We start from the raw sequence: 23,566 nt of genomic DNA on the forward strand, positions 1-23,566 counted from the left end.
GAGTGTCAGTATATACTGTTCACACTTTGATAAGGATCAAATCATGGATTCAACAGACAACTATCATGTGGGGTCAAATTTGGTTTATCTAAGCTTATTGGAAGCATGGACCCTGGGTTTCACTATGCCCTTTCATCTTGTGGAACCAATATCTGCTATTGACAGGTGTTGTGTACTTGTCTATGACTCGTTCCATGATTTGGTGTGTGTACTTGTCAATGACTCGTTCCATGATTTGCAAAATGGTTGATTGGGCCAATGGAAACCATTGTTATGGTTACTCATGTATCAAGTGCATAAGGTTAGATTAAAGTGACTGATTGCCTAAAGAGGGAAGCCACTTTGTAAACATAAACAGATATTTTGTCTTACTTCTACAGAGGCTCCAGTGCTTTGATGCCTAGCTTGTATTGTCCTGCAGAGTTTGACATTGTCAGTTTATACCTCGCTTTAAAACACACTTTGCAGGCACTTAGCTACTTCATTGTAGATTGACGCCTAAGTAGATATGTCTATAATGGTTACTAATTATGATATACATTTTTTATGTGATGACTATCAGTATTTTGCTAACATCAAATGACAGTGCGTCAAGACAGATGAGTTCACGATATCACATATCAAGCTTGTGGATCATTGAAATGCTGTAGATTCTTGTCAGGGAAAGAGGTATGCATTTCACACTGATTGTGTCTTATGTGGTTTGTAGGAAGAAGGTGTTCACAATAAAAAGACAACTTTGAACAGGAACAAGAAGATAATGACATACGTAGCGGTGGACGATAATACCGGTTAACCGGTATATTGCAATTCGAACTTCACAACGCGATATATTGCGGTACATTTTTCGCGAACCGGTTCACCCGATAAGATCGGCAATCTCCGTGACCTTGATCGGTAATTCTCGTAAAATAGTCAAATATTTTGAGATGTTTATTGGTCATATAATTGCATTTGCGTGGCTTTTAAACCATATAAATAATTAAAACTCGACTGGAACCAGCATTCGCTGTAGGGATAAACCAATCAATATGGCAGACGCTGCTGAAGACGCCTTTTCTCGAGTTCCAAACTTTAGTGCGAAGTCTTCAATTTTGATCTCTTGTACAATCACACCTGAGTGCTGACAGTGGCCAGTGGCATTGTTACAAAAGAAAGTAAAGGAAATTTCATTATCTTAGCCCATGTGTTACACTTTCACAATATATTGCAATACATATTGCAATCCGCCAACACATATTACAGTATATCGCAATACAAACAACTTGGCAATACCCAACCCTAGACATAAGCAAATGTAATGTTAGTGACACGTCACGAGTGTTCAGTACTGCTGTGCATTGATACTATAATGTTCAGGTACACTCGTGTACTGATATTGCTTGTGTTCTGATACGGCTGTTTACTGATCCTCAACAGATCTGCCCTGATTCTGGAGTGTGTCTTCACGGAGAGGACTGTGAGACTTCAGGGGTGTCTGTTGACACAGATACTGCTGGACACTGATACTATAATGTCCAGGTACACGTGTGTACTAAAATGCATGTGTGCTCATACTGTTGTGCATGGAAGCGACAATGAGTAAGTGAGTATGGTTTTACGCCGCTTTTAGCAATATTCCAGCATCACGGCGACGGACTCCAGAAATTAGCTTCACACATTGTACCCTTTTGCGGAATCGAACCCGGCTCTACGAAAGCATTAGATAAGGTGAACCGGAGATATCTGTGGTATAAACTACTGTAAACTATCTGTGGTATAAACTACCGTATATTTCTCCTTGTTGTTCAGTCCATGCAGGGCAATACTTGGCCACATCTTCAAGTAACTACTTGTAACACCGGCTTGTTCCCTGCGAGAAGAGGAGTACGGCAGGGATGTGTGCTGCCAGCAAGACTGTTTTCAGTTCTTCAACAGTTTGTTTTCTGATATTCAGGGGGCGGCTGATTGACATTATTAATACTAATGAATGTATTCCTCAAAAATGAAAAAAACAAAATAGATGAAATATGATCGAAGAGAGGAGTCTGGTTCAGGTTTGGTGCATACGACCTAAATGTCAGTGAAATTCCTTTTGTTTAAATCGTTAGATGCAAAACGTATTTTGTCACCAGAAAGCAGTCATGTGCAAACCACACAAATAATGAATGTACATGTACTGCACGTGAAACACCATCACTAACCACACAAAAAGGGAAGGCTTTTGTTTTTCTTTGGACTGTAATTAAAGTGAAGAGATGCCTCGACTTAAAGAAGCGCAGACATACAACCTCATCGACCGCTTGACATTTAATATGGCCGCAACAAGCACCTTTTCTATTTGCGGCACATGTTACCACCGCTACCCAAGACATCATAAGGGATAAATATTTCAATATCAAAACAGTAAAGGACCTATATAATAATGTTAGTTATCATTTAATCACTGATACTTTTAAAAAGAGAGATTTGTTAAATGAATTTTGATATATGTTTTCTACATAGGTTTTATAATTGGTAGTTTAGATTATCAACTTCGATTGCAAGTGGCTGTACTCTCAAAGGGGATTGAAGTATTGTAAAATTATTGTCCTCCTGAGAGGGTACGTAAGTCCCAAAACTTTCAAAGTTAAATTTGAGCTTTCCGGATTTTAATCGTAGTATTTTTGTTTTTTTTAAATTCGGCTAAACTTTTCCTGCAACCGCCAGCGGCTGAAGGGATGGTTTCAAATCCAACTACGGTCCCTGCAGGTAGCAAAGGCACTGTAAGTCCCCACGGTCCTTGGTATGGTGATCTACCTTCAGTTGTTGGCGATCTATAACCTGTTTTTATCGTATCGTCTTCTATACTTAAAGTATTTTAGATTTAGTTACTAGTTTTATATATATCTATCTGTGATAGTCTACTTAATTTTACTGTCCTTTGTCGGCAGATATTTTAGAATGATTACCTTGTTTTCATCGCTTTATGGCTGTAATATTGCCAATGCGATGTAAAATTGTAACTCACTCACTCACGCTACCCAAGACGCGGTATGCCGCCTAGTCAACGAAGGACCATGGCAGTGTCAACTGTATGGACAATATCGGGCATGAGCACTTACGTGAGGAAGATCTTCAAGACGTCTAGTTCAAGATGTCATTGTCAACAGAGACTGCAATTATCACAGGTGCATCGGTTGTGGCTCCAATGATGAAGATGGCTATTTCAGCGAGATTTTGGCCACGTTGCCATGACGGCACACCTCATGCAGAAAGTAGACAGGTTTGTTGGTGACAATGTAATGATGTGGAGAGCCATCTTCCACAAGGCCAGGATCTACCTGATCCATTGAAAGGGCAACCTAATGGCGCAACTCTTCATTGATCACATTCCCGTCAGCAACATGACCAACACCGAATTCCAGCAAGACTACGTCACGTTTCAGATGCAGCACATTTAACAGCTGCATACATACACAACAACAACGGTGACGTTTTATTGTGGTCGTCCGGATAGCCAGATTAAAACTCAATAGAACGTTTGTGTGACGAGTTGGATCGACAACCACAGCCCCTCCAACAGCTGCTGGTGGGTGCTGGATAACGCTAAGAGTTCTTCAACCCCGCAGATAACACACCATTGAAATTAAACCCTTTTGCTGTGTCTGAGGGTATCCAATGCATTGCCGGCGATGTAAAGAATATCAGAAGAATATGTTCTGGTGTGCTGTTGATTGAGTGTAGCAAAAGACAACAGTCAACCAACCTTTTGAACACTGATATTTGTTGGCACTCTCGTTACCGTCACGGCCCACAAAACACTTAGCACGAGCAAGGGAATCGTGCGAGACCGTGATCGATTCCTGGCAGACATGTTCCAACTTGATATCGTTTCCGAGATGAGAGATCAGGGTGTACTATATGTCAAACGTTTCTCAACCCGCAAAAACAACACATCCATTAAAACTAACACGTATCTGTTTTCCTTCTTGTCACCTACTGCTCCAAAGTCACTTAAGGCAGGGTTCTGTAGTATCAGTGTTGACACGTACATTCCGAATCCCCTTAGGTGTTTCAAATGCCAAAAGTTCGGCCATGGCGTAAATACTTGCACATTGTCTGTTGTGTGTGCCCACTGTAGTGAAAAAACACACACAACAGATGATTGTGACAGTAATGTCAAAAAGTGTTACAACTGCGAAGGGGATAACCCATCCTTCTCAAAATAATGTCCTGTCTGGAAACAGCAAATGGCTATTAAAAGAATAAAGTTTACCCAAAACATCAGTTTTGCAGATGCCAAATAAATGGTCCAGAGCTCAGTACAAACAGAAAGCTATGCTTCCATTGCCAGATCAAATCCAGAAGCAAAATCTACAATAACGAAAGTATCTGCAAGCTGTCAGACAAACTTGACTTGGGTGAGAACGGATTCCCCTCTACCTCTCTCACCTGCCATATCTACTCAAACAGCGGAATCACTTACTGGTACATCTGAAATTCAATCAGAAACACCCCTTGATCATGAACTATCTTCTCAGTCGTCAACAAGGTCTCAACTCAATAAAACCAAAAGTAAAAAGCCAGATTCCTCGAAGAAGCTAAGTGGCAGAGTCCCAAAAGGATCCGAAAATAAAATTCAACTGTTCAACAGATATGGATCATTTGAAGACTTGGACGTGTCTGAAAACGTCCGTTCTAGGGCACACAGCTTGTCGCCCACCAAAAAAGTGCAGGGTAGATCCCCAATAAATCCCCTCAAAAGAAAGGTTATCCGAATAATATCAGACAATGGAATTGCCGAGGACTAAGGACTAATTTCAATGAATTGCAGCTCTTAGTCCAGGATTTCAGTCATCAGCAATCTGTCTGCAGGAAACATTTTAAAACAGACAGATACTTTTGAACTATGCCATTCAATGCATATCATTATTTTTCATCCCCAGGTGATAGGGCTACTGGAGGATCTTCGATCCTTATCAAACAGACGGTTATCCATAGCCCTGTTTCACTTAATACTAATGTTGCCGTTTGACTCACTTTACAGTTTGCGCTCACATGATCCTCTTTGTATATCTCACTGTCTTCAACTCTTCAGAAGACTGAACTTCAAATCCTACAGTAGAGCACGGATATAACGAATTCCAAGGGACCAAGAAATTTAGTTCGCTATATCCGTTGTTCGTTATTCACATTTCACCGCCATCTTGGATTTTAGAGATGTAGACATTCTCAGACATTACCTATATCATGCTGATAAATATGAAGTTTATTTTTATAATAAAATTGAAATAATACAACTACAATTTAAATACATTTATTTTTTAATGAAAATGCAACTTACATTTATAATGTCCAGATAAACCACAAAAGAAGCAAAAACTGTAGCGATTTTTTTTCCATTTGTGACATGTCATAACATGCCCGTGTATATGACCAGCTCCCGAAGCCCTGTATTGTTATGAGGGATTTAAATGGCCACAACCTACTTTGGGGTGTACAACTACTTATGATAAGGGTAAACTATTAGAAGAAATGTGGTCAGATAAAATGATTTATGTATATATAATGACAGTTCCAACACATATTTATATCATGGCACAGGAAATATTCAGCTCTTGATTTATCAATTACAGACTCACGCCTTTTGAATGAATTTGAATCGTCAGTCCACAATAACCTCTGTGGAAGTGATCATTTTCCAACAGTACTACAGCCTGTGAACCCATCTGCTATTGCCCCATTCTCAAGATGGGATTTTAAAAAAGATAACTGGCATTTATATCAAACTCTGTGTTGTAACAGACTTAAACCTGAACTTTTTATTGATGTTCCTGATGCGATAAAGGATTTTTCTGATGAACTCAACAATATAGCTGATGAATGTATCCCCAAATCCTCTGCAATTCCACACATCCGAAAATGATGGATCAACAATGAGTGCAAACAGGCTAGAAAGGCACGGACGAAGGCTGAGTATTATTTCCGTCGCCATCCTATGGTCCATAATTTGAATACATTTAAAATTTTAAATGCTAAGGCACGACATACCTTCAAGCAAAGTAAACGTCAATCCTGGTGAAATTATGTGTCAAAAATAAATTCACGAACGCCGATATCAAAGGTATGGAACATGATCCAAAATATAAAAGGAAAAGGCTCTCAATCTAGCATTAAGCATCTTAAAGACGGAGACGAATTCCTAACTAGTAAATCCGATATAGCAAATAAACTTGGAGAAACTCTGGCCAAACATTCTTCCTCGTCGAATTATGTACCTCAATTCCAAAAATATCAAACACAACCGGAAAAGAACACTATTAATTTCAATTCAGATAATGGGGAAGACTACAATGAAATATTTTCTATTCATGAGCTTCGTACTGCTCTTGACCAAGCTCACCATACTGCTACAGGGGCTGATAACATACATTACAACGGCATTATAGTATCATGAAGCACTTGCCGGAATCGTGATTAGAAACCCTCTTAAACATTTTTGATGATATTTGGACGTCTGGACAATTTCCTTCTTCATGGCGCGATGCTATTATTTTACCCATCCCTAAACCTGGACGTGATCATACTAATTCTGATACTGATAATTATCGACCGATCTCACTAACTAGCTGCGTTTGCAAGACCATGGTACGCATGATAAATAATGGAATTGTGTTGTACTTGGAAAATTAATAACCTTATAACAGATATTCAATGTGGTTTCCGTAAAAACAGAAGTACCAGTCTGCGTTTAGAATATTTTGTAAAAAAATGTCATTATTCAAAAACAACATGATGTGTCGATCTTTTTCGATTTAGAAAAAGCATATGACACGGCATGGAAAAATGGTATTTTAAGAGATTTACATGATTTTGGATTGCGAGGCCGTTTGCCTCAATTTATATCCAACTTTTTAACTCACAGGCAATTTCAAGACCGTGTGGGTTCTACCCTGTCTGATCATTACAATCAGGATCAGGGTGTCCCACAAGGCAATATTTCGTCTGTCAATCTATTTAGTATTAAAATAAATAGTCTTTCAAAGGTTTTAAGTGATTCAATCGATGGATCCCTTTTTGTCGATGATCTAAATATTTCTTGCTGTGGTAAAAATATGCGAACTATTGAGAGACAATTACAAATTTGTCTCAACAAAATTAATAGATGGTGTATGGAAACGGGATTTAATTTTCAAAATCCAAAACCAATTGTATACATTTTTGTAGAAAATACACATCCCATAAAGACCCTGAACTATCATTAAAAAGCGCACACATCAAAGTTGACAAGGAAGCTAAATTAATTGGTCTCATCTTTGACTCGCATTTAATCTTTCTGCCACATATCAAACATCTAAAAGCCAAATGCCTGAAGGCACTCGACTTATTGGATGTCGTTTCAAATTCAAACTGGGGAGGGGACCAAACTACCCTCCTTCATTTGTAGAGATCATTAGTCCGATCGAAACTTGATTACGACTCCATCGTATATGGTGGGGGCTGTAAAAGCAACCTCAAACTGCTGGATTCTATCCATCACCAGGCTCTAAGACTTTCTCTTTTAGAACTTCTCCTGTTGACAGTCTTTACGTCGAGGCCGATGATTTAGTCTTAACCAAACCGTATAAAACTATCTTTACAGTATGTAACAAAAGTATATTCTAACGAGTCTAACCCTGCGTTCAGCTGTGTTTTCAGCTCTCTATATAAGGATCTATACAGCAAGAGTCTTCTCTTGTTCTGCCTCTGGGACTAGCCCAATGCTGCTGGCATTGGGCTAGAAAATATAGCTCCTTCCATTTTTCTTTTTTTACCTCCTTGGCATTTGGTGAGGTACGTAAGCGTAGTAGGACCACGGTGAAAATTTTGTTTGGTCTTACTATCTCCTACGTAGTACTTAATATCTCCTACGTAGGACTTAGTATCTCCTACGTAGGACATAATATCTCCTACGTAGGACTTAGTATCTCCTACGTAGGACATAATATCTCCTACGTAGGACCTCTCTCTCTCTCTCTCTCTCCTCTCTCTCTCTCTCTCTCTCTCCTCTCTCTCTCTCTCTCTCTCTCTCTCTCTCTGTCTCTCTCTCTGCATAGCCAAACATTTCTCAACTAAATAACCATACTTCATAATCCGATATATAAGGATATATTAAGTACTACGTAGGAGATAGTATGCCCTGCGTAGGAGATAGTAAGTCCTACGTAGGAGATGCTATGTCCTACGTAGGAGAAACTAAGTGCTACTTAGGAGATACTCACTTAGGAGATACTAACTCCTAAGTAGGAGATAGTATGCCATACGTAGGAGGTACTAAGTCCTACGATGGTGATACTAAGTCCTACGTAGGAGATACTAAGTCCTACGTAGGAGATACTAAGTAGGAGATACCCACTTAGGATAAACTAAGTGCTACGTACGAAATAGTGACCCCCAAAAAATGTTTTACCGTAGCCCTACTACGCTTCCGTAGTGAGGCCACAATTTGACCTAACACTGACAAAGTTTAAAAAATCAGAAACTAATGATTACAATCTAAACAAGAATATAATCAATTGAAAAGTACATGTAATACATACAAATCCTTTTTACAGATGTGTCGGATCCATAGCAATCTTTACTCGATTACCAGGCGATAGTTCTATTTTCACAGCAGAAGCAAAAGCCATAATAACAGCGCTTAAATATATATAAATATATATTCTTGCAAACATCCACTTTTAATTGAATTATTGAATTATATAATGATCTTGCTACTTGCCAATAGGACATCGCCCTCTGTTGGTTACCCAGCCATGTTGGAATTTCTGGTAACACAATGGCCGATTTTGCTGCTAAGGCAGCACTCAACAAATCTGTGACACCACTTCTCATCCCATACTCTGATTACAAAGCTGTCATTAGAACTTATATCCGTGATCTGATGCAGAAAAAGTGGGACACCCAAGTAGGTGTAAATAAATTACATGAAATAATACCCTATATTGGTTATACCTGCTTGTGTTGTCAGTTCAGATTTAAAGAAGTCATCATGAGTCGTATTGGCCACACAAGATATACTCATGAATACCTATTGAAAGGTGAAGATCCTCCGTTTTGCATCCTTCGTGATGAAAGAATCACGGTCAAGCATGTCTTGCTTGACTGTGTTGAATATTCCATCACAAGGGATAACTATTTCAAATCACGAACTATGGAGGATCGTTTTAATAATATCAGTTCTCATTTAATTATTGCATTTTTAAAAGCATTAAATTTGTTAAATGTTTTGTAAATAGTTTGAATTAATAACTCAGATTGTTAGTGGCTGTATCTTCGAGGGGGGGTAAAAACTGTAAACTAATTGTCCTCCTGAGAGGGTACGTAAGTCCCTAAACATTCCCAGTAAATTAAAACTCTACTTTTTTAATCGTAGAATATATGCAATTTTACTATATGGCTAGATTTGTCTCAATTGCGAACAGCTGCCGGGATGATGTAAATCCAACTAGGGCCCATGCAGAAAGCAAATGTACTGTAAGTCCCCATGGTCCCTAGTATAGTGATCTACCTTCAGTTGTTGGCAAAATATAGCCTGTTTTTATATTGTATTGCCATCTATAGTTAAACTGTTTTAGATCTAATTACTAGTTTTAATTTCGAATCTGTGATAATCTAGTCCTTCGTTGACAGGTTTTTACAATTTACCATTAACTACTATGCGTAAAATTAATTGATCTCGTCACGATATGGCTGAAATATTGCCGATGTGATGATAAATTTTAACTCACTCACTCACTCCTCAGTAAGCACAAAGTGTGTCTCCTTCCAGTATGTGCAGGTTGTAGTATTTGTCTGTAGTACAATAGTCCGATGCTGGCACGGAAAGGAGCGTGGGTTCTGTTTAGAATGATGAATCTATGACTTAGTCAACAGTTGGGCGTAGGTATTGACCACTTGCATAGCCCACATCATCGACGGTGGCATATCCCGTATCCGTAGTCAGAGGCTCTGCTGCCCGGGGCGTATACGGTGGTTGTCTGTTCTGACAGTGATGTCTCCGCAGACATACGATGACAGCGAGGACGTTGATGACGATAACGACGACACCTACTGTTCCGGCAATGACAATTGTGGAGCGGCAATGTTCCTCTGGAAAAAAAAAACATCTGTCAGAGACGTCTACAGAATTGGTTACGATATATTCCAGGTGTGGGAGATCCTGTGCTCCCAATAGCGTATTACTGTTCACCTATTTGCAAACACCTGCGGTCATCACTGAGTTTCAGTGATCAACTCAAATAACCCCATCGTTATTTTACATTGTACACTTATATATTGACACATGTCATCGTATCCCAGTTGCGTAGATCGATGCTCATGCTGTTGAACTCAGGATTGTCTTGTCCAGGCTCGATTATTTACAGACCGCCGCCAGTTAACTGGAATATTGCTGAATGTGGCGTAAAATGCAACTCACTCACTCGCTCACTGATTTTCAGGGATCCACTCAAATAACCCAATCGTTATTTTACATTGTACGCTTGGAGAGGATGCTTTAACGTATAACCGAGTCCCACTTCAAACAGTTCATACAGAGAAATGTATATAAGGAATATCTGTATTTACACCCTGGCGCTTCAAGTCATATTACGACATTGCATTACTTTCCTCTTGTGATAGATCCACTCAAATAACTCCCATCATTATTTTATATTGTACACCCGATGGAGGATGCTTTAACGTATAATCGAGCCTGATTATCCAGGGGTGGAAATAACCCATTGGACGACGCCCCATTCCAGTGGATTTTTTGGGTTTTTTTCTGTCGGGCAAGCAAATTTGTATATCACACTGTACCGGTGTCCAGTTGACTTTCCAGTGTTAATTATGTTGTTTATCTAAAAAAATCAACAAAAAATCGGCCAGTATAGTGGACAAATTATCAGGGCAAGTTATTTTACATGTGCCACTGTACTGGAGTACACTAGCAATTTTAAAGTTATTTCCACCCCTGTTATCTTGTATGTTTCATGTTCAGTCACCATCAAACATGGATGATACATTTTAACAGGCAGTTTAAGGTCAACTATTTCTGCAGTGGATGGACAGTGACATACCTTTACCACCTGTACTGTCGTCATCAAAGGTATTCACCAGCCCTGAAATGTAAGCAGGAAACAGCAGGGGTAGAACACGACCTAGGAAATATACATAATGTCGGCAATACAAGAAACAACATACCAGGAAAGTTGAACTGTTGTATATTGTTTGTTGGCATCTCTTTGACAAAGATCGTCATAAAACAGACTGACAATTGAAATGCTGTTGTATGTCGTAAATCATAGTGGCCCCACGAAGAATCTTTATTCTTTTGTATATATATTTCAGCGATATGTGGACATTTTAAGATTCAATATATGTTCCAAGGAGAGACATATTTAGAAAGTCAGCGGGTGTGAATTCAAAGTATCTAAGAGCAAAGTGGGAAGGACTGTCATGTCTTTTCTATTGATATGAACTGGGGTCGCACGTTAAATTCCGTATCAAAATACTTACAGTTACAGGTCTCTACCGAAAATACTCACTGTCTCTACAGTTTCACGCCGACAGTCCAATGATAATGTCATACCTTTCAATGACGTCACGGAACACCAATTAATTGACGTCGTAGTCGTAGTATTAACTTGGCTCAGTGAACTCTAACTGATTCCGGGGCGGTGGGGTAGTTTAATGGTTAAAGCGTTGGCTCGTCACGCCGAAGACCCGGGTTCGAATCCCCACATGAGTACAATGTGTGAAGCCTATGTTGCTGGAATATTGCTAAAAGCGGCGTAAAACCAAACTCAGTAAGTCAGTCAGTCAAATTGATTCCATAGGCATACAGTGTGAACATGTCCCTTATCATTGAAAAGATTATCGTGCCTCTCACATCACGTCAGATTATGCCGCCACATCCTGTCGCATCACACCATGTCAGGTCAAATTACATGTCATTGCCATATCACGTCGGTTCATGTCACATAACAATCCATTCACACCACGTCGTCATGAATCCATTCTTATCCCATCACACCACATTGACATCATGATATCCATATCCCATCACAACACGTTGACATCAACACGCCATCACACCACGTCAATATCAACACATCCATATCCCATCACAACACCTCACCATCAACACATCCTTATCTCATCATCAACACATCCATATCCCATCACAACACCTCACCATCAACACATCCTTATCTCAACACACCATGTCGACATCAACCCATCCACATCCCATCGCACCACGTCACCATCCAGAGAACCAGATCCAATGTGTTTTAATGTACGGACGACCATGGATGAGCTTTCCAGGTGACTCGGGTCCTTATCAAGGCTTTGGTGAAGTTCTTCACTGTGTTTGGTTAGGACTATTCAGATCACAGCTCCAATTTCATGGCTGACAGTCTATGCATCAGCTAGATACAACTCAGGTTACGTCAAGTGGTTATCATCCTGGATCTCGTGGAGCTTTAGAAAGATACCTTCTGACTATGAATATGATCAGCACTTATTGTTTTGAAACTGAGGAGGACTCAGACAAAGGCATCCATATGTAATCTGTTTTTATTCGCTGTGAGTGAGAACCCGTGAAGGTCCGGGTTAGAATGAACCTTCAGTAAACCATGTTTGTCGTAAGAGGCGACTAATGGTATTGGGTGGTCAGGCTCGCTGACTTGGTTGACAAATGATCTGTACATAGCGCTTTGAGCATGCCCCAGGATGTGGAATAGGCGCACTATAAATATGCCTGATACCCAGCGTTCACACGCACTTGCACCTGAAACCAAGGTGCTCACTACCCTATTCATTTACTCTAGGTTTTTTCTCCACGTTTACACTTGGTTGGAAAAATACCCATGGAGGACCGGGTTAGAATATTGAACTTCAATAACCCATGCTTGTCGTAAGAGGCCACTAACGGGATCGGGTGGTCAGGCTCGCTGACTTGGTTGACACATGTCATCGGTTCCGAAATGCGCAGATCGATGCTCATACTGTTGATCACTGGATTGTCTGGTCCAGACACGATTATTTACCGACGGCCGACATATAGCTGGAATGTTGCGGAGTAAAACTCACTCACTACTACTACTGCCGCCATGTAGATGGAATATTGCTGAGTGCGGCGTAAAACTGAAATCACTCACTCACTCAGTGAGTGATGTTTCAGTCCTTATAGCCTTTTTGGCCATAGGGGCGGTGGGGTAGATCAATAAGGGAAGGCGTATGTTCCCTGTTGGGCGCTGTCTTCAGTATCTGTTGTGGCCACCATGAGATAAAAAAACCCAGATCTTTTCCTTTTGGATTCCTTTTAGTTGGGGTAGCCTAGTGGTTAAAGCGTTCGTCCGTCACGCCGAAGACCCGGGTTCGATTCCCCACATGGGTACAATATGTGAAGCCCATTTCTGTTGTGCCCCGCCGTGATATAGGTGGAATATTGCTAAAAGCGGCGTAAAACTGAACTCACTCACTCACTTTTTGGTCATACTTTTCGTGGGCATATAATGCAACTGAAAGAATCAATATTTTCCAACTGCCGTTCCTAAGATAATGTATCTGATTTTGATGTATGTGATTGTTCTTTCTAAAGTTTGATGACATTGCTGACTAGGCTAGCCCTAAGCTACGTATTTCTGAAATTTCAACTAACTTATGTTTGTCAAACGACTTAATTCAAGAGCTTGCTCATTTGTTTCATTTGTGTACATATTTAGCAAACCGCCTCCGTGGTGTAGTGGTTAGAGCGTCAACCAGGAGAGCGGAAGGTCGCGGGTTCGATCCCCAACCGCATTATATCCAAAAGACGTTAAAATATGGTACTTGTTGGTCCCTGCCTGGCGCTCGGCCCAACAAAGACTGGTCGGCTCAGAGTCAGTATAATGTGTCTGAGTGGGGTATTCATGCGGCATGGTATCCCAGTGGGCTAGCACTATAAAACCAGCTTAAGTCTGGGCTAGTACGCACATACACATACACATGCATACACGTCGTCATATGAGCGAAATATTCTCAAGCACGACGTAAAACCCAATTTCACCTCACATATTTAGTATGTGATGATAAAGATGTAGATGACGCTGTCACTACATGCTTGATATGACACTGTCCCCGTGAAATAATATCCATGACAGATGAATCCAATCAAGCGCGAAGCCTTGAAGAAGGAGGTTCACTACATGCTTGATATGACACTGTCCCCGAGAAACAATATCCATGACAGATGAATCCAATCAAGCGCGAAGCCTTGAAGAAGGAGGTTCATTACATGCTTGATATGACACTGTCCCCGTGAAATAATATCCATGACAGATGAATCAAAATCCAATCAAGCACAAAGCCTTGAAGAAGGAGGTTCACTACATGCTTGATATGACACTGTCCCCGTGAAACAATATCCAGGACAGATGAATCCAATCAAGCACGAAGCTTTGAAGAAGGAGGTTCACTACATGCTTGATATGACACTGTCCCCGTGAAACAATATCCAGGACAGATGAATCCAATCAAGCGCGAAGCCTTTAAGAAGGAGGTTCATTACATGCTTGATATGACACTGTCCCCGTGAAGCAATATCCATGACAGATGAATCCAATCAAGCACAAAGCCTTGAAGAAGGAGGTTCACTACATGCTTGATATGACACTGTCCCCGTGAAACAATATCCAGGACAGATGAATCCAATCAAGCGCGAAGCCTTGAAGAAGGAGGTTCACTACATGCTTGATATGACACTGTCCCCGTGAAACAATATCCATGACAGATGAATCCAATCAAGCACGAAGCCTTGAAGAAGGAGGTTCACTACTTGCTTGATATGACACTGTCCCCGTGAAACAATATCTAGGACAGATGAATCCAATCAAGCACAAAGCCTTGAAGAAGGAGGTTCACTACATGCTTGATATGACACTGTCCCCGTGAAATAATATCCATAACAGATGAATCCAATCAAGCACGAAGCCTTGAAGAAGGAGGTTCATTACATGCTTGATATGACACTGTCCCCGTGAAACAATATCTATGACAGATGAATCCAATCAAGCACGAAGCCTTGAAGAAGGAGGTTCACTACTTGCTTGATATGACACTGTCCCCATGAAACAATATCTATGACAGATGAATCCAATCAAGCGCGAAGCCATGAAGAAGGAGGTTCACTACATGCTTAATATGACACTAATTAACAAAGTCAAAGTGCCCGGAGTTCAAAATGTTTTCTTGTGAATACGAAACGCTTGAGCGTTGTTTCTAAAAATGACTTTACCTAAAAGCACCAATTTTTTACCAGTTTCCCCAAGCTAAAAGGAGTGGCTGAGTTTGGTTTTACGCCGTTTTTAGCAATATTCCAGCAACATCACGGCGGGGGACACCAGAAATAGGCTTCACACATTGTACCCATGTGGGGATTCGAACCCGGGTCTTCGGCGTGACGAGCCAACGCTTTAACCACTAGGCAGGTGTTAGAGCAGCACGTGCACAAGTGCCCACCAAGTTATTGATTCATTCGCCTGTGCTGTGCCGTCTCCATCCTTTCTCGCACACATGGCTGTCCCTTTCTCTGCACTCCTCCCTCGTAACAAATAGTGAACTGTGTCAAAATTTTAATGATAGTTTCTTAAAGAACTTTTTTGGTGGAGTCAGGAAAATTTTCAAATATAAGAAAGATGTTGGGTATTAGTAACTGATAAACATGTGTACTATTTATATTTATGTGGCAATTTTGTACAATGATAAAATTTGCAATTCATCGGTCCGTTTCTGACTCAAACGGACTGTAGTAATTACTATTGAAGGTCGACACAGGAGATTATAGCTAAAATACATGGAATTATCATGAAACGGCCCTCCCATTTTCAGACATTTGCGGGCCGCTGCAAATGATATTGGACTGCTCAGCCTTAACCACGGGCCACTATCATTTCTGTTGTCAACTGACGTCATAGTGGGTGCCTGGACTCACGGTTCATTCGACATTAATTGGCTTTAGACTGGCAGATATTCCTGGTCAAACAAGTCAAAGCAACTCGAATTCCCGCTTTAAATAGAGGTAATATTGGCTTTCTTGTCGGTGCTAACCTTAACAAATGCAATATTAAGGCTGTTGATGGACCAAAACCGAACACTGACATAGTTTACATGTTGCAGGCTATGGTCTTGTCAAATGTCAAGGTCGAATATGGTCACTTTCTGTTGTGACGTCACTTGAATTGTTCGATGACGTAATTGCATTCGGGCAGTCACCCCGTTAGAAGTTGATTTGGGTAAACTTACAGTCAAATTCCTTCATTGTTTCCTATTTCTTTTCAACACAAATTCCATGTATGTTAGCTATAATAACGGTAATGCTATTTTTGAGGTCATTTTGAGGGCATTATCATCTCGGTCTTTTTCCTTCGTCGGGCAGTTAATGGAAGACTTCGGGCTTCTGCAAATGATAATGCCCTCAAAAATAGCATTACCCTTATAATAATCACTGTCAATGATATGATGAAATAAATTTAAATAGGCGTACAGGCTGTAACAGTAGCGATAATACTGGAGGGATGCATGAAAACAGTTACTAGACATGTTGTGAGAATGGTTTTACGCCGCTTTTAGCAATATTCCAGGAATATCATGGCGGGGGACACCAGGGATGGGCTCCACATGTACACATTGTACCTATGTGGGGAATCGAACCCGGGTCTTCGGCATGACGAGCGAACGTTTTAACCGATAGGCTACCACACCGCCCTACAAGACAAGTAATTTATGTCAAGAATCCATAGCAACAATATAACTCACCCGAAATCAGTTGGTCAAGACGGCCGCATGTTTGACTCTGGTTCTTATCAACGCTGTCGAAGGTTATAGTCACGTTTCCGAAATGATCCTCGCGTAGCTGCAACGTTGTCACGAGTGTCTCGTTCGTCATTTCGGTAACGAACTTACTGATGGAGATTATATGAATATTTCCAACAACCAGGGCAATCCTTGCAAGTTCGGTCGAGAAGTAGTCGTTGATGTTCACCGTCAGCGTGATGACGTCATCAACTCTAAGTGCACTTGTATTCCTATCGCCAGTCATGGTGCATGATGGTCCCTCTGAAATGAGAGGGTTGTATCGAACCTTGGATAACACGATCAATTTACGAACGTCGACACAAGAGTGTTTGACTGTATCTATATTATTATTATCATCAGTATAGGATATTTATTATAGGATATATATAAAGCGTACATATCCACGTAATTAGTGCATGCTCAAGGCGCTGGTATGTTCCCCCTCGATCATTGGATATCAGTCTCAACGGCACATCGTATTATCAATCTCAACTCCCCGGGATCATACAACTCTTGCAGCCATTTAGGCTTCTTCATCCTTACGAGGTACCCATTCACATAGTCACAGTTGAGTTTACTGCACGTTGCTGTACCTGCAACTAGGTGTCTGCACGTATTCATGTGGGCATCATCTGGTCATTTACCATCAGATTCGTGGGTTCTTGTAAGTGCACAACGTTGTGTACTTTACACTAGGGGTTGGGTCAACACCGAAAGAGTCTGCACACAAAGTTGACTCCAAGGTTTTTACAACCGGTCACAAGTGGGCTCAATCCCGACACATTAAGATTGCTGGATCACAAGCCTGGCGCCTTAGCAAGCTCGCCCACCGCGACCCGCACAGACTCGTAAAACAGTGCAATGACTGAAAACCGTCTGTGGGGTGAGGTATAATTATTTGTTAACAACACGTGTACTATTTTACGGGTTTCCTAGGGTAACTTATACCTACTTGCAATGACGACGTTACACGTTGGTGGCGTTGTAGAGTCTGTACCGTTGACACACTTCCACACACCTGCATGTGTCTTAAGTGCACGGGGTATTGTCAGAACACTGTGACTGGCATTGAGGACAGCTGACTTAAAGTTTCCAAAGTCTATACACTGTCCGTCTCTCAGATCGCAGGACGCAGCAGTATTTCCGCCAGGTGTTGAGTAGGCGTGTGCGTGGGCCGCACCAGCTCCAATGCAAGTCAAGGTCACAACGGAACCCAGCTCGCTGATTTGTGGACAGATAAGTTCAGTTGTACCTGAGACAGTAAATGGTGACAGTAAATGTACGGAGAGGTTGGAAAACAGGTAAAAGGTAAAAGCCAGCGTGTTGTAAAGACAAATAAAACCGCGAGCCATATGTTCACGTTTCCCTGTATATGAGTGAGTGAGTTTAGTTTTTTCGCCTCTCTCAGCAATACTCCAGCTATGGCGGTGGTCTGTAAATAATCGAGTCTGGACTAGCTAAGATACATTGCCTGACCACCCGATCCCGTTAGTCATCTTTTACGACAAGCATTGGTTACTGAAGACCAATTCTAGCCCGGGTCTCCAAGGGTAAAACTTGTACTGGAGGCAACATGATCACTGATATTGTTAATGGCGGGCAAACAAAGGACAAAGAGATAGACCTGAAATACAATACTATTTCATTATATTTGACACATATAACATTAAACCCTTTCTTAGACCATTGTTTCTAAAACAAAGGAAGTTTATTCTTCAAGTCGATAACATAAATCATGAAACTTAATCAAAGCATTTTTGTCCTTCGCGCAAAATGATATAATTAACATAATAATAATTATGTGGAAGTAACCACATATTATCGTAGCTAGATTGTCTGTTTGGTGCCTACTGTAGACTGTTGCGATTGTCTTCAACATTGAGACGGTTGTCAAGGGTCCATATCTTAGTTCCTCCATGGGTCCTGGACCTGTAAAATATGAATAGCAGAATAGACCTTCTGCAAAAATGATCAATCTGGAGTTACCTCCCTTTTGACCGGACATCCCAGGTAAACAAACATGGATGAGTCGTTTGCTTGTATGACAGTTGCACAAATACAGAAATACACGAAAGGGGAATTTCAGTCACTGGTTACAATAGAGAAGGGTTATAACGGTTGACCAATGCTGCAAAATGCTTAAATTTAACTGAAGATCCCGACTTGATGCACGCGCACGACGATGTAACCGACAAGCCTCGTAAACATGGTGTTCCATCCACAGTGACAGACCCATTCACAGCAGAGGGTTACAATCAAGATTTTTCCCACATGCCATCTTTTGGACCGATTGATATTTTCAATTATCTTCTCTGCTCGAGATCTGACTACGATAGAAAAAAATTGAAGAGCTATAAGTCATTTGAGGATTACAGGTACGAATTATAGATCACTATCAATATATTTCTCCTGTCATGACTATTTTTGCCTTTTGTAAACGACATTGTATTTACTTAAATATGTAACTAATTGTTAATGTATCATCCATTATAATAATGATTTTTTTTCATAGAATTTTTTTGGGTCATGTGATTGTGTTATTAATCAATTTACATTTTACTTTCAGGCTGTTCTATAATTGCCATGTAGAACTGCTGGAAATAAACAACCTTACAGATGATAGCCAGGTTTGCCTCTTCAGGGCTAAGGTCAAACCTACCCAGAGGGACAGGACGTACCTTAATCAAAGCTGTTACCAGCTTTTTGTTGTCATGGACAAGATCGAGGGAGAAGTGAAAATGGCCTACTGTCAATGTATTGGGGGGTAAGTATTTGAATATTACATTCAGTAATGATGAGAATGGATTTAGGCCTATATCTTGATATAGGCCAAAAACAATATTGTCTGGAAGCTTTTGAGACAAACTATAAAAAATGGTTGAAATAAAATAATTATTATCAGGTATGATAGGATAAAATTTGAATAAATATGACTTGTATGTTTAAATATATTTTATTTTTTAGCAAACAAATCATGATGTATTTTATAGATCAGATGGAGCATGCCGTCACATTGGAGCAGCATTATATGCTATAGAGAATGTTGAGCCAACATCTTGCACCAATGGAGCCAATCAGTGGATGAAGCGACCTCGTTTACATGATGCAGCCGTCCCTGTCAAGAACCTGACTGTCCTCAAGGCAAGATATGGCACAACTCCTGTCGTCAACAATGTGTGACCAGATGTCGACTCATATGATCCCCGGGCCCCTGAAGACCGTATGTCATATACACAAGAAAGGAAGCGAGACTTTGGTCTACAACTGAGGAAGGTGTGTTCATAATTCAGAGTTAATGTATTCTTTGTTTAATCTTATTAAGAAATAATACATAACATGAGATGTCACAAAATAATAGACAGATTTATTGATCACAGTTACATTTAGGTGTCACTTACATTACAGCAGTGTGGGAAATAGACACCCTGTTACTTAGTAAAAGTTCGGGTTGGCTACGTTTCTAGTTCATTTTATACACTGACTAGTACACTGACTAGTAATGTAGTCTGATGTACACAATGACTTATGGTTTGATTGATTTCCTCTGGTTCAGTTATCCCCAGATGTTCAGGCTCTAGATATACTTCTCTGTCCAGAAGATCTCATATCTATGAAGACCAGTGATCAGAAGTCCATCACAGATTTATCAATTCCATCAAAAGCACAGTGTTATGCATCAGATCACAAGGATAAATTAGTTAACTGTGAGTCCTTGGATGAACTTGAAACTATCTGTGATGACTTTTAAAGTAAACTCACTTACTCTGAACAGGAATGCAAGGATATTGCTATGCGCACTGTTGGGCAGTCTATTAACGATACATGGTTTGAACAAAGAGCTGGAAGGTTAACTGCTTCCAACTTCAAACAAGCATTTTCATATGCTGAAAATAATTCACAACCGTCTATGTCATTCCTGAAATCTATCATGTGTGAGGACAGAAGTGAAGCTAAAGATAATTGTGAACCACTTATGTGGGGAAGGAAGAAGGAGCCCGTTGCTCGACACATGTATACTCGACTTGTACGCTCCTGCCACAAGTCTCTAAAGGTTCATGAACATGGACTGTTCATAAGCTCATCATATCCTGCCTTAGGATGCAGTGTTGATAGTGTTGTTACACGAGAGGGTTGTATCGAACCTTGGATAACACGATCAATTTACGAACGTCGACACAAGAGTGTTTGACTGTATTTATATTATTATTATCATCAATATAGGATATTGATGATAGGATATATATAAAGCGTACATATCCACGCAAATTGTGCATGCTCAAGGCGCTGGTATGTTCCCCCTCGATCATTGGACATCAGTCTCAACGGCACATCGTATTATCAATCTCAACTCCCCGGGGAGCATACAACTCGGCTTCTTCATCCTTACGAGGTACCCATTCACAGCTGGGCTGACTGGGACACATGGTCACAGTTGAGTACTTTGTCTAAGTTTACTGCACGTTGCTGTACCTGCAACTAGGTGTCTGCACGTATTCATGTGGGCATCATCTGGTCATTTACCATCGGATTCGTGGGTTCTTTTAAGTGCACAACGTTGTGTACTTTACACTAGGGGTTGAGTCAACACCAAAAGAGTCTGCACACAAAGTTGACTCCAAGGTTTTTACAACCGGTCACAAGTGGGCTCGATTCCGACACATTAAGATTGCTGGATCACTAGCCTGGCGCCTTAGCAAGCTCGCCCACCGCGACCCGCACAGACTCGTAAAACAGTGCAATGACTGACAACCGTCTGTGGGGTGAGGTATAATTATTTGTTAACAACACGTGTACTATTTTACGGGTTTCCTAGGGTAACTTATACCTACCTTCAATGACGACGTTACACGTTGGTGGCGTTGTAGAGTCTGCATCGTTGACACACTTCCACACACCTGCATGTGTCTTAAGTGCACGGGGTATTGTCAGAACACTGTGACTGGCATTGAGGACAGCTGACTTAAAGTTTCCAAAGTCTATACACTGTCCGTCTCTCAGATCGCAGGACGCAGCAGTATTTCCGCCAGGTGTTGAGTAGGCGTGTGCGTGGGCCGCACCAGCTCCAATGCAAGTCAAGGTCACAACGGAACCCAGCTCGCTGATTTGTGGACAGATAAGTTCAGTTGTACCTGAGACAGTAAATGGTGACAGTAAATGTACGGAGAGGTTGGAAAACAGGTAAAAGGTAAAAGCCAGCGTGTTGTAAAGACAAATAAAACCGCGAGCCATATGTTCACGTTTCCCTGTATATGAGTGAGTGAGTTTAGTTTTTCGCCGCTCTCAGCAATACTCCAGCTATATGGCGGTGGTCTGTAAATAATCGAGTCTTATATCCAGTGATTAACAGCATGAGCATCGATCTATGCAATTGGGTTGAGTGAGTGAGTTAAGATTGAGTGTTACATTGGCAATATTGCAGCCATATCGTGAAGATAACACTTTAATTATTATATCAATGTTAACATCACTAAATTCAGAATGTAAAAAATGTCATCAAAGGACAGAAAAAATACTAGATTATCACAGCTCTTAATTTAAACCGAGTACGCATTCATTAAAAAAAGATCACTAGAGACAAGAGTACAATATAAAAACGGGCTATAGATCACCAGCAACTGAAGGTTGATCAACATACTAGGGACCATGAGAACTTACAGTACATTTGCTATCTACAAAGTATATCAATCTAAATTTCAGTTCAGTCAGTTTTAAAAAAAGAAAACCCTCAATAATAAAATTATAACCAACTCTGTTAAAATCATCTTTTATATCCCAATTTCACTGGACGGCGGCATGGAAGGATCGTCGCGGGTGTGCGCGGAATGGAGTCTACATATAGTCTTCGGCATTTTTGCACTGAAAATTGGTTAAAATCCTGCGGAAAATTGTAATTTGATACTCCTTCGGAATACATTCCAAACGTTTACGGAATATACGGAACAACTGCGGCAAAACTAGGATTAATTGCGGAATACCACACGAAAGAAATGCGGAACAAGTAGGAATGTGTGCCGAATGCTACTGAAGACTTTCAGAGTGTTAGAGGAACACATACGGAAACATATGGGGGAATAGCTACGGCACTAAACCGTTTGAGAAGGAAGAACTTTGGAAGAATTGCGGAAACACGCGGAATAACATCGGAATATTTGCGTTGTAGCCGGAATGACTGCGGAAGGACTGATTTTGGGAACTATGACAATGTTATGGAAACGCTCCGTTTCGAAGACAAGCAATCCTTCTTCAATTATCTCCGGGTCCCACCTCTTGGCTCCCCGACTGACAAAGAAGGACACCAACTTCAGAAGTGCACTCAGCGCTGGTCTAAAACTAGCTGTCACCTTGCGTCACCTGGCTTCTGGCGACACGTATCCAACTCTGGCCTACAATTTCAGGGTATCTTGCAACACCACCACAAGCTTCCTACCCGAGGTCTGTCAGGCTACCATTGACCAATACAAAGACGAAGTAATACAGTCTCCACATACTGAGGAGGAATGGAGATCACTCAGCTGGGAGTTGCAGGATAAACGGAACCTACCTCATGCCATGGAAGTCCTGGATGGGAAGCAAGTCGCCATTCGAAAACCACCATCAAGTGGAAGCCTGTACCATAACTACAAGGGCTTCTTCTCCATCGTTCTGCTAGCATTGGTAGACGCCAACTACAGGTTCCTGTTGATAGATGTCGGTGGGATGGGCCACATGTCTGATGCCCAGATATTCAATAGCTCAGAGCTTAAAG

At 40.9% G+C, this 23,566-nt stretch overlaps 1 protein-coding gene across 3 annotated transcripts in view; it reads right to left on the reverse strand.

Moving 5' to 3' along the window:
- Positions 1–23,566, reverse strand: part of LOC124255897 — a 102,305-nt gene that overhangs the window by 27,068 nt on the left and 51,671 nt on the right. The window contains exons 5-10 of one of the 3 annotated variants that reach the window (XM_046689843.1): positions 21,651–21,950; positions 18,673–18,750; positions 17,774–18,073; positions 16,783–17,082; positions 11,061–11,102; positions 9,675–10,092 (exon numbers count right to left, since the gene is read on the reverse strand). In XM_046689843.1, the coding sequence (XP_046545799.1) occupies positions 9,866–10,092; positions 11,061–11,102; positions 16,783–17,082; positions 17,774–18,073; positions 18,673–18,750; positions 21,651–21,950 (1,247 nt within the window). In that variant the 3' untranslated portion in view covers positions 9,675–9,865. Of the gene's footprint in view, positions 1–9,674; positions 10,093–11,060; positions 11,103–16,782; positions 17,083–17,773; positions 18,074–18,672; positions 18,751–21,650; positions 21,951–23,566 lie in introns of those variants that run through there. The other 2 variants (XM_046689845.1, XM_046689844.1) reach the window with 2 other exon arrangements.

The sequence above is a fragment of the Haliotis rubra genome, unplaced genomic scaffold (genome assembly GCF_003918875.1).
Source record: "Haliotis rubra isolate DU_JTF1 unplaced genomic scaffold, ASM391887v1 Scf611, whole genome shotgun sequence".
NCBI classification, from domain to species: domain Eukaryota; kingdom Metazoa; phylum Mollusca; class Gastropoda; order Lepetellida; family Haliotidae; genus Haliotis; species Haliotis rubra.